The sequence below is a fragment of the Drosophila melanogaster genome, chromosome X (genome assembly GCF_000001215.4).
Source record: "Drosophila melanogaster chromosome X".
In the NCBI taxonomy this organism is placed as follows: domain Eukaryota; kingdom Metazoa; phylum Arthropoda; class Insecta; order Diptera; family Drosophilidae; genus Drosophila; species Drosophila melanogaster.
Window position 1 is genome coordinate 22,595,994 of NC_004354.4, and position 16,473 is coordinate 22,612,466.

The 16,473-nt window shown below is 42.9% G+C and overlaps 1 protein-coding gene across 1 annotated transcript in view, besides 3 other annotated features; it reads right to left on the minus strand.

The window, feature by feature from the left end:
• The window catches only part of Cda4 (Chitin deacetylase-like 4), a 49,077-nt gene that overhangs the window by 12,360 nt on the left and 20,244 nt on the right, over window positions 1-16,473 (minus strand). The window contains exons 4-5 of the mRNA NM_167788.2: window positions 14,809-14,936; window positions 9,253-9,395 (exon numbers count right to left, since the gene is read on the minus strand). Of these exons, the coding sequence (NP_728468.1) occupies window positions 9,253-9,395; window positions 14,809-14,936 (271 nt within the window). The remainder of the gene's footprint in view (window positions 1-9,252; window positions 9,396-14,808; window positions 14,937-16,473) is intronic.
• Window positions 394-818: a mobile genetic element.
• Window positions 3,980-4,223: a mobile genetic element.
• Window positions 5,995-6,519: a mobile genetic element.

Below are 16,473 nucleotides of genomic sequence, written 5' to 3' on the forward strand. Positions count from 1 at the left end.
CCCAACAGATTTGGAGTTTGCAATACACATGCATATGTGTACGGATGTACAGACGTACCAAAACACACACACGCGCACGGCAAGGCACCTGCAAGTGCTGTTAAAGTGTCATTGGGTTGTTGTCATAGTCATTGTCAACGTTGTCGTTATCTTTATTTCACATCAACGACATAGTCATCATCATCATCATTGTCGTTCATTGGAATCTCTTCTGATGCAGTCTTTGCCAGAGTCCGAGCGGATTTGCCCATCTGGCTAGTTTCTGGCCAAAGCCTTCAGTTTTTGGTCCTTTTCGAAATAAGTTTATATCCTTTTTAAAGAATATCCTATTTAAAAATAAATTTAAAAAGTTTTGCCTTTGTACCATATTCCCCTTTATGGTACGCTGTTTTCTTTCAAGTAACTAGAGAGAATGCTATAGTCGAGTTCCCCGACTATCAGATACCCGTTATTCAGCTAGTGGAAATGCGAACGCGAAATTTCATAATTTTTCTGCGATATCGATAGATATTTGGGAAGAAAATGAAACAACATTAAAAATTGTGGGCGTGATCGTTTTGAGCATTATGTAGGTGTAATGAGGGACGTGGCAAAAATGTCTTTAGTATATCAATAGAAATTGATAAGACTAACAATAAAACGAAGAACAATCTAAACATTTTAAAAAAGTGTTGGCGTGGCAGTTTTGAGGATTGTGGGCGTTAGAGTGGGCGTCTATGTCTTTAAAATCTGTATGCTGAATCTCAACCTTCTGGCTTTTATACATAGTTTCTGAGAACAGACGGACATGACCAGGTCGACTCGGGTATTGACACTGAGAGAAGTTTGATAATATGGGGATATGAAAACGTAATAAGCAAAAGGATATAACATCCATTTCGATTAGCGAATATACTTTGTGATCATGGCCTCATTTGTTGGGCCTGCACTCAAATTTTGTAACATAACTGGACATTCCTGAGTCCGAGAGCAGAGTCCACGAACCAGGACCCTTTCAGTATTCATTTCCTTTCCCGTAGCCGTTCCCGGAGTTGGTTTAAGTCTCATCATCATTGTCGACAATAGCAAAGCTGGCAACAAGCCTTCATCAACAATTTGCAGTAAGAAAAACAGGAAAAGCGACCACACCCACACAGACACAGATACACACATGCACATGTCACACACAGACGCAGAGGCAAACTTACACACACACACATATTCAGAAACCATTAGCCAGCGAACAGCATCTACATATTAACGTTACGGATATTTTCCTACCAAATTGCAAACACGGAGAGCAAACATTCGTTGCACAGCTCAGTGATCTAAACCAATTGCCAGGACCAAAGAACCGGGGTCTAAAGAGAGCGGTGGCTGGGAAAAAGGAAGGAAGGATGGGAACTTGGATGCCCACTTCACTGAACTTGCCAGAAATCCCCGAAACGCATCGATTTCGAGCAGCAGGATTAGTTTGCGCTCTCAGAATTGATTTTAATTTGTATTAAATAAAGGCATCCTAAATAGTTACCAAAATGCCAAATGCAACCTTCTGTTTTCAATAATATATGGAATATGTAGATTTTCGTTCTTGAAACTTTCTCTTTTTCCGTCAAGTTCCATTTACTGATGCTCTTCAATGACCCAGTGCCAATTGGAAGCCATCGACTTAACCCTTTCTGCAATTGCAAGAAAGCATTAACTAGGCCAGAGGACTAAACGGTGTCGCGAACAGTTGAAGCAAGTTTAAGTGAAATTTGCATACATGCAAGTTATTTACTTACAAACATCAAACTTCCCCTGGGTACAAGTTCTACGCTGCCTTTTTGATGGAAACTTAAAATTTGCAAACCTCGCCAGACAGCTGCTCAAAAGTTGTTCAGGTCATTTAGAAAGTTTAATGCTTAGGATGTTGGCTCGCTGTCGTTTCCCCGCCTTGCTGTCGGCTCATAGTAATTCTGCTTATGTTTTTGTTGCTCTTGTTGTTGGCATCAAGGGCAGGGCCACGTCAACATTAGCATCAACATCAGGCATAACCGCGACACTGCGCCCGCCGGCATATGAAATTTACCAAGCAGCTGGACGAAGTCGAGGTACACGTTGGTGAGCATAAAGAGTTTGGCACAGTGGGCTGAATTAAAAAGTGGCTTACAGCTCGGAGCTCCAAAGACGGAAAGTTCATAAACATCTTATTTAAATACCAGTAATGAATGTAAATTAGCCCTTATTATTATGAGGAACCAATACCAATTAGCGTAGCCAGCAAATAACGTTTTAAACTTAATGAAAGTGATACACATTTTTCTTTCAAAACTAAAAAAAAAAAAATAAGTTAAAATTGCATTTAATATTAGTGCCCCACTTTGCCTTACCAGCTCCAAGCCACAATACGGTCACTGTCGAGGGCGGGGCTCAAAGTAGGCGTGGCAGCTCGGTTAGCCGTTGGATGAACAGCCGCCGCTCGATGTTATTAACATTAAGTCGCTGAAACGGGACCGGAATGAAAATGAGAGCGAACTTCTGCCGCAAGTATGCGTATGGTAAGCCAGGACATCAAAGTTACCTAGCTATCACAAAGAGGCCAGCTTGCTTTCGGCTCGATTCTACAATGAATGGCCAAGGTGTTGATTACGCGTGTCAAAGTTCACCTTTCGTAATTGCCAATGGCTCTCAGCAGCATGTGCGTGTGTGGTTGGTGAGGTCAAACGATGGCAAACAATTAATGAAATGCAATATCAAAGAGCACACCGACTCGGAAGCACGAAAGGCAATTATTTGCCCTTGTGCAAATATGTCCTTGCACTGCCACATTTTTCGAGCATTCAAAAGCCGTCGGATTGTACTGGAACTTTCATGGGACTTTCATGAATACCATAAATCAGCAAAAGCTTATGTTTTAAATGCATGGCTTATGGGCAATAATGTAATATCTTAAACATAATTTTTGAAGTATGCTACACTTTGCTGATTCATGCATTTCTAGTGTGTCTTGCCAAAACAGCAAGCACCCCTCTTATTTTTGACCAGCTATATTTTTGTCACAGTGCATTCCGGAGATGCGAGTATGCGAATGGGTAACTTGAATCTGGCACAATATCTTGGCCAAGTCGGGCATGCGGCTGAAACTTGTGTTTTATTGTTTCCATTATAAATGCCACTTAATCGATATGTGGCAGCAGGCAATCGGGATTAGGCACATGACAGCATTAAATATGCAGCAAGGAAACGCTTTTGATTGTGTGCCATCCACATAGCCGTTAATGGATTTCATTTCGATGCCAATGAATCCCAATAGTTAATGGAATGTTCAGTCCAATACACAAACACTGGTGTCAAACATAAAACAACAAAGAATAAACTGAATAAAAACCGAATATGCCTTGGCAAATTTTACTTGGCCTTTTAATTGGATTACAATTAGCCTCCGTTTTTCTCATTTCATTAAAAAAATGTGTAAAGCATATAAAACTTGTTCCATCCGCGAATCGCCGAATTTTAGTGTTACCAAAACCAAATGATTAAATGTTGGTGTTACCATTTATGATTTCATTTGTTTAAGTATCTTTGTGTTCTGGAGAGCTAAATGATGACGCAAGGCAACTCAATGCCAATGTCTTCTCCTAGTCTTAGTGTCGTTCTGGATGATAGCTGAGTAGCGTTTTAACTCCATCTAATAGCAACGCCCTCCATGTGCCAACACTTGACTGCTTTTCCCGCGCTTCGCTGTCAGTTTTCCCGGGCAAGTCTCCGTTCGGATGATGTGGAAAGATGAGAGGGAAAACGATTTAAAATAAATAATTACATAGTTAATCCAGCTGCTTCTGCAAGTTGGCTGGGCGGCTGCCAGGTGGCCACACCCATTTTGCCGGCAATAAAAGTTTATTCCTCAGCTAGGACTGAACATAACGCAGACTCGATTTCAATCTTCTGCTTTCTGTGGGGAGAATGTTTATTCAGTGGGTTTTCGCGCACCCCACCGTTCTTTCAACACAAGAAAAACAAGAGAAATTGCTATAGTCGAGGAGTTCCTCGACTCTCTGATACCCGTTATTCAGCTAGTGTGAATGCGAACGTGAAATTTCATCATTCCATTCCATAAATGAGAAAAAATTCAAAATTGTTGTAGATCGACTCGAATATTGATCCTGATCAAGAATATTTATACTTTATATAGTCGGAAACGCTTTCTTCTGCCTGTTAGATACATTTCAACGAACCCTTGTACTATACAAGTAACGGGTATAATTACAGACAGTCCTGTAGAAAGCATAACTTATATATTAATATCATGTTAATATTAAAAAATAATTTTTATATCAAATTCTGAGATTCCCTATTATATAAGCTATTATACACTCATATGTACATGTGTGCTTTTAATAGGATTTGCATTTTGCTGAACTAATTTGTACTATTTCAAGTGGCATATATTTAATGGCATATTTATTATTGGACACGTCAAAAATTTTTTGTGTAAAACTGTCCTAAATTTGTTGCCTTGAAATGCTAGAGTAGTGTTAACAAGGAAAATTAATATGTAAATGTTTGAAAATTAGATTTTGGACCAAGTCGCTTTTGTTTAGTTGGCTTTAGTCTGGCCTTTGCCCCACCCTATCCGCTTTCTTGCCCCTTCCTCATCACCTTCGTATTCTCCTCCTCCTACTTCTTCTTCTCACCCAACTTTCACCGTTTTCTTTGTGATTTCAATGCAAGTGTGTGTGTGTGTGTGTGTGTGTTAGTGTGAGTGTGTTCAGTGAGGTGTTGCCTAGTTTTCGGCTTGTTAGTTAGTTAAAAGTTTTTGCGTGCAATTAAAATGCTGCGCAAAAAGTTTCCTTCAACATTGTTCTTAATTTTTTTTTTGGTTTTTGCAGTTTGCCAAAGCCAAATACAAATGAACGAACAACTATTGTCTCAGCCCCCATGTGTGTGCGTTAGCCTGCAGTCGGAAAAGTGTGCAAAGTCCTGTGGCAATTGTCTGATTGTTTTCTTAGCCACAGCAGAAGGAGCAGCATTCGATGGCAAGGAAGTTCGTTATCAGTGACATTTTGGCGTATAAATAGCAAACGCTGAGCAGTGAGTACCCCAAAAACTATCGAAACTCCCTTGCAAAACGATAACCAGGCCGCTAGCCGTTTCCAGTTAGCATTGGCTGCACTGAGAGAAACGGTGCGACTTGTTCTGTGTGGGTTTGAAGTACTTAATATTTTTATGCGGTGCCAATATACGTAATTCATGTTACTTGCACATAATTAAATACGTGTACTTAATCTTGTTACTTTTCTCGCTCTGCATTTCTAGTTCCCAGTTAGCAGTTAACAGTTCCCAGTTGCCGTGGCGAACGTGCTGGCAATGTCAATTGAAATGGATATTTTAATCAGCTGGGCCACAAGCTCCACGGAGACCGGAGATTTGGGGACCCAAGAACCGAATCTGGAGTCCTGAACACTGCGTCCGCTGCGTCTCTGTGTGATGTCGAGAAATTAGGAAGTGGGACACAGTGCCCAAGGAGTAAATACTTATAGTGCTGCGAAAGGCAGTTTGAGTAAATAGAAAGAATGCAAATAGAATATTGGGATTGCCTCGAGCTGGCAATAAATATTGTACATTTCGAACGGGCTTGTCGTTGGGCTCACCTGCACTGTAATTTAAATTCTTTAGCCTGCGTATCACTGTCGACGACAGTCCACGCAGATACAAGGCGCACCAGAAAAGTGTGCGAAGGGGACTGCCCCCCACTCATACTACTACTATTACTACTGCTGCTGGGGCTGTCCGATTTTAGTGAGTGATACAAAAATCTAACAAAGAAATTTCAGGTGGAAAGCCGATGAATGTGTAGAAGTTGCCATTTTTAAAAATTCGGGTTAATGGTGCTGAACGGGGTACTTGCAGAATTTGTATACAGGAAAAAAAAATATAATCGTTCGTATTTCCTGTTAGTATCTGATACTCTGGAAATTGGACTGTCGCGTGCTCTCTTGTTATTATAACTGTTACTCGTAGAGTGAAGGTGTATACAAGATTCGTTGTAAAGTATGTAACACGCAGAAGGAAGCGTTTGCGACCATATAGAGTATATATATTCTTGATCAGGATCAATAGCCGAGTCGATTTGGCCCTGTCCGTCTGTCCGTATGAACGTCGAGTTCTCAGGAACTATAAAAGCTATAAGGTTGAGATTAAGCATACACATTCTAGAGACATAGACGCAGCGTATTGTTGCCACGCCCACTCTAATGGACACAAACCTCACAAAACTGCCATGCCCATACTTTTGATAAATGAGTTGACATTTTGTCACATTTTTATTAGTCTTAAAAATTTATATCTATTTCCAAAAATAATTTTTCTAGAACGCCCCAAAGCCGCCAAACCGTGGCCGGCTCACACTTTTGAATAATATTTACATCTTTTTTTTTCAGTTTATTCCTCAATATCTATCGATATACCAGAAAAATGATGAAATTTCTAGTTCGAATTCACACTAGCTGAGTAACGGGTATCTGATAGTCGGGGAACTCGACTATAGCATTCTTTCTTGTTACTTTTTATTATTATTATTATTATTATTATTATTGTTATTACTTTTATTATTATTATTATTTGTTAAGACACATAATAAACACTGATTCTATTAATTTTTTTTTGACTATATTGTTCTCTGCTAAGTTGTTATAAAATTCAACTTTGCATAGTGATGTTCCTCCGTTGGAAAATAATTATAATTATAATTCTGTAAAAGCGCCAAATAATATTCATAATATTTGGACCGGTGATGTTAGTACTCATTTACATTAATTTGTACAATTATTGGAAACTTTATTTCATGGCTGCATTTAAAGAAATGAAAATTCGCACTTTGCGCTTTAATTTGCAGACATAAGTTTCGACATTCGAGTGCCACTTCTCCGCCGCTGCACTCTCGAGGGAATTAAATCAATTGCTGACCGCAAAACCGCAAGCAAAAAAACTGTGGAAAATATGATTCATGTGTGAGTCTGGCGATAGGCAAAAGGAAAAAAAAAAATTAAAGAGGAGAGAGGAAAAAGGCAATGGAACCGCACAGCACGATGACAGAGAATATGCATTTTTCTCCGTGCCGAAAAACTCGATTCCTGGGAAAACTGACAAAACTAATTGCCGCGGCGGCCTTAAACAAAAAAGGAATATTCACTGCATACTTTGCGGCAGTCAGCGATGCGAATTGAAAATAAAAATCTTAACAAAATAAGCTAAAAGCTGAAGAGTTGCCGAGCGCATTAAATCATTTCCGCACTGCCGAGCAGGCAGATTCTTTTGGCTTGTTCTTGTGTGGAAAGTCGCAAGTTGCAGGCAGTTGCAGTTTACCACTATTTATGGTTTGGAGCTGGGGGAAAAATATGAAAAGTGTGTCTCCGTTCTCCATTTCCCTCGCTGGCAGAAAAATGTTTCGCCGAAAAAAAGGAAAGTATCCTGATTATATATGTACTATACGGATATGTACTCGCACACACAAACTCAGTCGTCCGATTAGCGCACTGTGTGCATGCGTGCATGTGTAACATATTCAGGCAATTACTGCCATCCAGCGCATTTCAATTCAACTTCAAAACTGCCTTCCCGGGGCCTTTCCCTGAGTACCTCTCCCTCCCCCGCTCCAAACTGTGTTGTGGCAAAGTGGAAAAAAGCTTTTAAACTTCACTCAAGATTTTTGCTGTTCACGCTCGGCTCGCAAATTTTTTGACTGTCGCTGCTCACTTAGTTTTCCCTTTTTCCACCAATCACCGAAATTCGGCACTATGGCAACAAGAATGCGATATCTGCTATTAAAAGTATCAAAATGATTGCTTAAATGTATAATCTGCATAACGCGTATATCGTACAGTTAGGAATCCCTTGACAATGACTAAAAAGCTATGTCCACATTTTGAACCAATTTGCTGACTTGAGGCCAAAAATAGTTTATCACATTCCAATTGGATACATTTTAAGTAACAGAATCTTAAATACTGCTCAAAATAACGTTCTCTAATTTCAGTATGCAACATTGTGTAGATTTTTTGGCTTCTGGAGGCAAATATTTTATTTTCAATAAGAATGCAGCACGTAATAACTTTATTTTGTTAAATAAAAGTTATATAGAACATTTTTTGCAGCACTTTTCCATTGATTTTCTCCACCGTTTAACATTCTCATAATTTTTATGCAAGCATGCTGCTGGTTCTTCTAGAATACTAGCATATATCCTGCAGCTTCTGCTGCTGGCTTTATCTACGAAAGCCACCTTATATATATATATATATATATGTGTGTGTGTGTGTTTGGGGGCATAAAAGCCATCACAATAATAGTGATCAACTTGTATTTAGTATAAAACAGACTAAAAAAAAGGTACACTTTCGTTTTAGTATAGCCTCAAGAGATGGTGAGATCTGATGGACCTTGGAATAAAAGCTCAAGTAATATACTAACAGTTAATATTTAATGCTTGATTGATTATGCTTAACTAGCTCGAACATCCAGGGACTTAAGTCCTTATGTTCTAATTCGATTTTTCGAAATTAATTATTTGTACACATGTTTTTATGTCTCTTTTCGCTGCTAAACCATTGGCCCATACTGTTCACTCGTACTTGTGTAACTGCTGCCTTTCCTCCATCATTTTCCTTCACTTCATTTTGTTGTTGGGCTTTTACTTTGTTGCCTGTGTGGTTGTGCGAGTGCGAGTACGAGTGTGTGTGTGTGTGTGTACTGCCGTTTTTATAAGTCTGTCAAAATGTAGTTCATATATTTTGGCGAAAATTCATTTTGCAGTTGACATAACTTTGTCACCCCCAATTTATCAACAACAATTAGTAGAGCAGAGCGGACTCCACTGACTTGACTGACAAGTGTGTGTGTGGGTGTAGCGGGCAGAAGGTTGGGTGGTTGCCACGCCGGGGGGTTGGGGGCTGGTGGGCATGGCAAGTATGTGACAAGTATTTTGAACAAAAACTTTGTCTGCAAAATAGAGACTCTCGCTCGACTCACTTGACTTTCTGGCCCCGAGAACTTTGAAAACAGCTCGAGAAGACGCATTCGGCTGCTTCCTGCGTAGCCGGCGTATGCGTAATATTGTAATGCCAAAATAATGTGCATTTGGAAAATGAATGGAAATTCACCCCAGTGAAACGAGAATGAGAACGAGAACAGCAAAGGCAAAAGCAAAAGCAAACAGCACACATCAATTGTCAAGTGTCAGCTCAGCCAGCTGGCTTATTAAACTACAATTTGCCATCTGAGCTGACAACTTACCTGTACTCGTGCGACATGAAGAAGGTGCCCCGAATCAGACAGCCGTTGGGATTCTTGCGCTTGCCGTCGAATATCTTTTGGTAGTGCTGGTAGTTGTTCAAATTCACAGCGCCATCGAAGGTCAGCATAATAATTTGGGGGATCTGCGAATAGAAGTAGTCGTTTCAGTTTAAGTTTTTCATAATATGAGCAATAAGTAAAGTAATCCCACACTCGTGGGAATCTAGATTTTTGGTATACCGGCAACCTGGCAGCTTTGAATTGCAAAGCTATGTATTTCTATGTGGAAGTAAAATGCTAGCTGTCAAGTGCAAGTGCAAGTGGCCAACTGATATTAGCTGAAACCTCTTATCGCATCTGTGCTGCGAGAAGAATACGGCTAATACTACCAATTCCATGCCTTTCGGCCCTGAATCTTCGACGAAGAAGGCAAACCCCTTAATTATGCGAGTAGACTCTTCCTCTGTCTCCAAATAAATATAAGCACTTGCAGTCGGAGGGGCGGGGCAAAATGAGGGGCAAAAACTTGTATGAGTGGGAGGGCGTTTGTGCCCAATTAAAGGATTGCCGGCCTCAAAATCAGCCGGGCATACGATGGCATTGGAAGCCGCAGCAGCAGCTCTAATTGAAGGTTTTGCATTTTGCGTTTGTTTTTCCTGTTTGCGTTGCGCCAGGTTGCGCAACCCCAGCCAATGCCACCCAATGCCCACACACCACACACCCCCCCCACACACACACAACACCCAGCACCCAACTCCCAAAACCATCCTGCAAGCCCAGCCACCCAATCCCCCCACTAAGTCCTACTTTCGGCTTTGGCACAACTTGGAGCTTAAGCATTAAACATAATTAGTGGGCATGTGGGCAACCGGCGGGGAGAGGGCAACTAGCAACTAGCAACTAGAAACTAGAAACTTGCCACTTGCAACCGGCAACTGGCAACCAATTCACGAATCCAAATTAATTTCAAATAATGCTCGACTATCAATAACACCCAGACGCAACATCCGCACAGCAAATTCAATTACAAAATTGCCACCCAAAAATATGGACACCGAAATGGGAATCAACCAAAGCCAAAGCCAAAACCAAAACCAACCCCGAACGAAAACCCTGCAATTGTAGATTTCGGTGTTCTTGTTGCACTTGCAACACTTTGAGTGCAATTCCATAATCAAAGACCGGCGAGTGCAGTCCGAAAAGAACGAGGGAATGAGGGAAGTTCTTCTCGAGGAAGTAATAATAATGCTAAAAAGATGACGACCCACAAAAACAGGAAATAGGGAACAGGGAACAGGGAACAGGGAACAGCAGGGAACTTCATTTTGAGCACTTAGATGCTCCAGAAAAAGGAATTTAAATTTTTGGGACAGCAGAGCGGTGGTTTAATCATAGATGCTCTGAACCACCATGAGTTTTTTCTGTTACACAACTTTTGTAAATTTTAGATCAATCTACACCCACATCTACCAAATTCGGTTTTATTCACCTTGAATTAAAGTAGGTTCCAAATAGAAATTTAAATTCTGCGGTGTGAGCCATTTACTCCCAAGAAAACTTCGTCATTGTAGGTCTCTTTGAGGAGGAGCATGGAAAGGGAAATAAAATGGTTTCTGCAGCAAAATCGAAAATACATTTCGCATTTGGTACGAGATCTGGCCATAACGTCGGTTGGCACGGCAGCTGGAACGCACTTAGCGCTCATTGTAGGACACATAAAAAGGATTATTGTACAAATTCAATATTAATGCGGTCGATGGAGAAGATGACTATGAGTATGACTGCGCCATGATGGCCGTGATGTCGATGATGATACTCCTAACACCTACCCGATCTGAGCCGGCTAAATTATGCAGGGGCGTGAAACACTCTGCGGTCAGTTTAAGTGCGGCTCAGATGACAAGTCGGCATTGAATTGAAATTGAAATTCGCGCTTCGATTTGACAGCTCTTGAAATTCCTCCATCAAGCCCTCCGCACTTTTCCATTATCCTTCGACGTCGTCTTATTGCCGCTCGCTTGGTCGCCGGCTTTATTGAAAGGCATATTTCAAAGGCGCGTTTCCGCAAAATGAGTGCAAATCAACTGCAAAACTTTTCCCCTTCTCGCTGAATTGTGAAGTAAAAATATTATTGCAAATATAATGAATGTGAGGCGCGGAAGGAGAGCGACGAAGGAGCTTAAGAAAATCATAAATTTCAGCCTCGGACGAAGTTTTCACCAAGGTGAGGGAAAGTGTGCGGTCCATTGTGGGCAGATTGAACTTTATGCGATTGCCATATTGCTGAATCGCCGATTACCTGGCGTCCCAGTCCCAATTGCATTTCATATCTTCGAATTTGTGGCCGAGATATTGGCGTGACTTTTGGCTGAAGAATGTTGCCGAATATTCAGGAATTGTGAAGGTAAAGTGTTTTGAATCCATTATATTCCCCAATCACTTAAAGGGCTAGTGCTAGTGTATTTTTGGGAAATCGATTTTTAAAGCTCGGAATAGTAGAGCTATGTGGCCTGGACAAATAGAAGACGAAACATCTGGATTTTTTTCCTTTGCTCTTCTGTGTGCGTTGATAATTTTTGCCTAATGCGCCTCAAGTTTGCACTTTAGTCTTTCAGCAAATATGGCAGCTGGATGGCGGAGCAGGGCAAGAGGGCGGGATAACCTACCCGGAGGTTGGGAAAACTCAAGGATATTAGCGAGGAGGGGGCGGGCAAAGCGGGCCGGCAACTTCGTCAGTCGTCGAGGATTGCCAAGTGCTTGGTGGAGATCGGGGGACCTGGCAAATTTGCATAGCTCAGTTGCTCAATCGCAGCGACAAGTGTGCGGCTCATTGATTGCACCACCCATCGCCATTCGCCTTTCGCCATTATACACTCACTAATCACCACTTATCCAGCCATCGGGGCATCCACAAACTTTTTGTTGACAGTGTGCCATCTTTTCATTTCATTTTCCCAAATCAAATTCGATCCGCATTTAAATTGAGCAAGAGTGGTTTACTTAACGCCATGCCTTAGTCCCATTTTAAGCACAATACCTTGATTTATGACAGAGTGTAATGGATTTGGCCCCTATAAATCTCCACTGCTTATTTCAAATATATTCAAGAAATGTAAGCTAAAGGCTAAACAATATATTTTGTTCGCGATAACTAATAATGAATAGTTCCTGTTGTAGGTATGTAGGTATATTGAACTGATGTCATGGGTATTTGGAATTTGTGTTGTTAATTTCTTCGACCAGTTTTCCGAATCTCGTAGTTCGTTGCGCGTTAAATGAAGCGATATGGTTTTTATAAGCAAGAAAAAGACCCAAAAGGGTGAAGTAAGTGATTTGGGAAATGGGGAGAACGACAATAAAGAGGTTCCACGGATGGATACGGCTTAGAAGCCATGGCCCACACGGCGTATGCGTCATGTGCGAACCCAAATCAAAGGAACTATATGGCATGCACAAATTAACCGCTTGTTTGCGGTTAATTGAGATGATATTAATTATAATTATGCCCGCGCACTCACAAACGACTCACACACAGAGGCACACATTGATAAAGATTCAGTTAGCAAATGGAATTATTTTGGGGCTGTGTTACTGCGAACACATGTAACACTAATAACACTTAAATAGGCACCGACAAATACACGCACACATTCACACACTCGCACACTAGCAAGCAAACACACTGACAACCATACACCCACAAACAGGACAAAACTGATGGCAAGGACAAACATACATTTCAATTTCGAAATTAAGTGGCTCACTTGTCTTGTATGTATTTGAATGCGTGTATTTGTCTGTCTGTATGCGTGTGTGTGCGTGGTGCATCAGCCAGATTGTGTGTGTGTTTGTGAGGATTTGTTTGTTTGCCTGCGATTTGCACATCCGTAAGTATGTGTGCCCCGCCACATAAACATCCGCTTTGCTTTCAACTCATGCATGTTCGTTTTTCATTTTTCTGACAACTGATACTCTTTATATAAAAGATATTCACATAACATAATAAACATATATACTAACATTTTCATTAACTGAAGACCATTGTTAAGATAACTAATTATGAACAACGTAAAAGTTTCTGTTGAAGAAAAGCATTTGTTATTCTGGTTTAGAAAAATACAATTTATCATATTTCTATCATATACTATCATATTTGAATTTTCATCCATTATTTACATTTCATATTGCTCAATGGAGTTCTTCGGATTAAAGATACCTGATTCTTTATAGAGCATTCGGATTTTAACATTTCGCTTATTATTACGCAAAAGGAACCACAACTAATGTGCACATCACACTGACAGTCAATTTGCCGGCAGATAGGCCACAAGCCAAAGGGCGAAAGGGGGTCAATTATGCATTAACCGATTTTTACTTTTAAAACAAAGAGAAACCCACGGCAGAGAAAATGTTTAAAAAATAAATTAAGCTGCTCATAACTGGGACTTCTGCTCATAAAGCAACGCATTCAGTTGACTTAAAGCAACTTTTTTTGAACAGAGTTCATGTAAAATAAGACATGTTTATAAAAGAACTGCAAAGGAAGGTAACACTTTAAATGTATAGATTTTGTGAGGAAATATTATGAGTGCTCCGGCTTGCTGTTCGCATTGCTATGGGCGCATAACTCTTGGCCAAATAAACAAAACGTAGTTATTAAACAGGATATTCGAATCAACAGGAGCAACAGCAGCAAAAGCAACAACAAGAATATCAGACAACAATAAGGAAGGGACAACAGCAAAAACAACAGATGGCAAACAGTACAAAAGCACAATTTCCTTATGCAAAGCAACGATAAGAGCAAACCGAATGCAAATACATAGATTTATAGTCACAGGACACGGAGCACTGGAATTCAGAGGACGAGCTGGGGCACTGAAACCTGAATCCTACATACATAGCCCCAGTTCTGTGTCGTAAAAATAAAAGCTGTCAATGCACTCGGAATTTATCGCCCTGCAAATTAACACTTAAATGCAAGATGGAAAAATGGAATGCCAGCAAGTAGCCGACTTTGATCCTGCGAAATTCAACTAAACGATGTCTTCTTCTCGGCCAGCTTAACAGATTACCAGCTGGTTTGAAAGCACCAATCCTTAATTTATACATTTTTGGAATGATCCAATATTAATTACACTTGACGTAATCTGTTCGCAAGATGCCAATGGTCTAAAAGCATAATTTCTAGGTTTTTGAAAAGCTTACTTGGACTCCAATATACAATCATATAAAATTTGAAAAAAAAATAAAATTGAATAAAATAATTAAATTGGGGTCAATACGTGACCTTACATGACTTTTTGTTACGCAACTTGTCGCTTGCTTTACGAGCGCTCTTAGCAATTATGTACTGCACTCGGTATCCCCTGGAAACTCACAAGAATCTCGAAGGATGCTACTCGAAATATTTTTGAATGTTCGTTCGTTATCGTTATTAATTAGCACGCGAACTAATACTCTGCGTATGGGTTTTCAATGAAACTTCATTTTAGTCCATTTATATTGTACTTCTGTTGGCTCGTCGGTGCAACCGCACAAGCCGTTCTTACTTACTTTTTCGGGCTCCAGGTCGCCGGGAATCTGGGTGCCGTCCTTGGAGCAGAAGCAATAGGGCAGGGCGCAGTTCTCCGTGTTGCACCGCTGGGCGGTATCTGCCGGGGCCTCAGTGGCAGGGGCAGGCGCTGAAAGGAGCACAAATCAGTTTGGAAAATATTTAAAATCCATTTCGTTATGCGGACCCAATCCCAGTCCCAGTCCCAGTCCCAGTCCCAGTCCCAGTCCCAGTCCCAGTCCCAGTCCCAGTCCCAGTCCCAGTCCCAGTCCCAGTCCCAGTCCCAGTCCCAGTCCCAGTCCCAGTCCCAGTCCCAGTCCCAGTCCCAGTCCCAGTCCCAGTCCCAGTCCCAGTCCCAGTCCCAGTCCCAGTCCCAGTCCCAGTCCCAGTCCCAGTCCCAGTCCCAGTCCCAGTCCCAGTCCCAGTCCCAGTCCCAGTCCCAGTCCCAGTCCCAGTCCCAGTCCCAGTCCCAGTCCCAGTCCCAGTCCCAGTCCCAGTCCCAGTCCCAGTCCCAGTCCCAGTCCCAGTCCCAGTCCCAGTCCCAGTCCCAGTCCCAGTCCCAGTCCCAGTCCCAGTCCCAGTCCCAGTCCCAGTCCCAGTCCCAGTCCCAGTCCCAGTCCCAGTCCCAGTCCCAGTCCCAGTCCCAGTCCCAGTCCCAGTCCCAGTCCCAGTCCCAGTCCCAGTCCCAGTCCCAGTCCCAGTCCCAGTCCCAGTCCCAGTCCCAGTCCCAGTCCCAGTCCCAGTCCCAGTCCCAGTCCCAGTCCCAGTCCCAGTCCCAGTCCCAGTCCCAGTCCCAGTCCCAGTCCCAGTCCCAGTCCCAGTCCCAGTCCCAGTCCCAGTCCCAGTCCCAGTCCCAGTCCCAGTCCCAGTCCCAGTCCCAGTCCCAGTCCCAGTCCCAGTCCCAGTCCCAGTCCCAGTCCCAGTCCCAGTCCCAGTCCCAGTCCCAGTCCCAGTCCCAGTCCCAGTCCCAGTCCCAGTCCCAGTCCCAGTCCCAGTCCCAGTCCCAGTCCCAGTCCCAGTCCCAGTCCCAGTCCCAGTCCCAGTCCCAGTCCCAGTCCCAGTCCCAGTCCCAGTCCCAGTCCCAGTCCCAGTCCCAGTCCCAGTCCCAGTCCCAGTCCCAGTCCCAGTCCCAGTCCCAGTCCCAGTCCCAGTCCCAGTCCCAGTCCCAGTCCCAGTCCCAGTCCCAGTCCCAGTCCCAGTCCCAGTCCCAGTCCCAGTCCCAGTCCCAGTCCCAGTCCCAGTCCCAGTCCCAGTCCCAGTCCCAGTCCCAGTCCCAGTCCCAGTCCCAGTCCCAGTCCCAGTCCCAGTCCCAGTCCCAGTCCCAGTCCCAGTCCCAGTCCCAGTCCCAGTCCCAGTCCCAGTCCCAGTCCCAGTCCCAGTCCCAGTCCCAGTCCCAGTCCCAGTCCCAGTCCCAGTCCCAGTCCCAGTCCCAGTCCCAGTCCCAGTCCCAGTCCCAGTCCCAGTCCCAGTCCCAGTCCCAGTCCCAGTCCCAGTCCCAGTCCCAGTCCCAGTCCCAGTCCCAGTCCCAGTCCCAGTCCCAGTCCCAGTCCCAGTCCCAGTCCCAGTCCCAGTCCCAGTCCCAGTCCCAGTCCCAGTCCCAGTCCCAGTCCCAGTCCCAGTCCCAGTCCCAGTCCCAGTCCCAGTCCCAGTCCCAGTCCCAGTCCCAG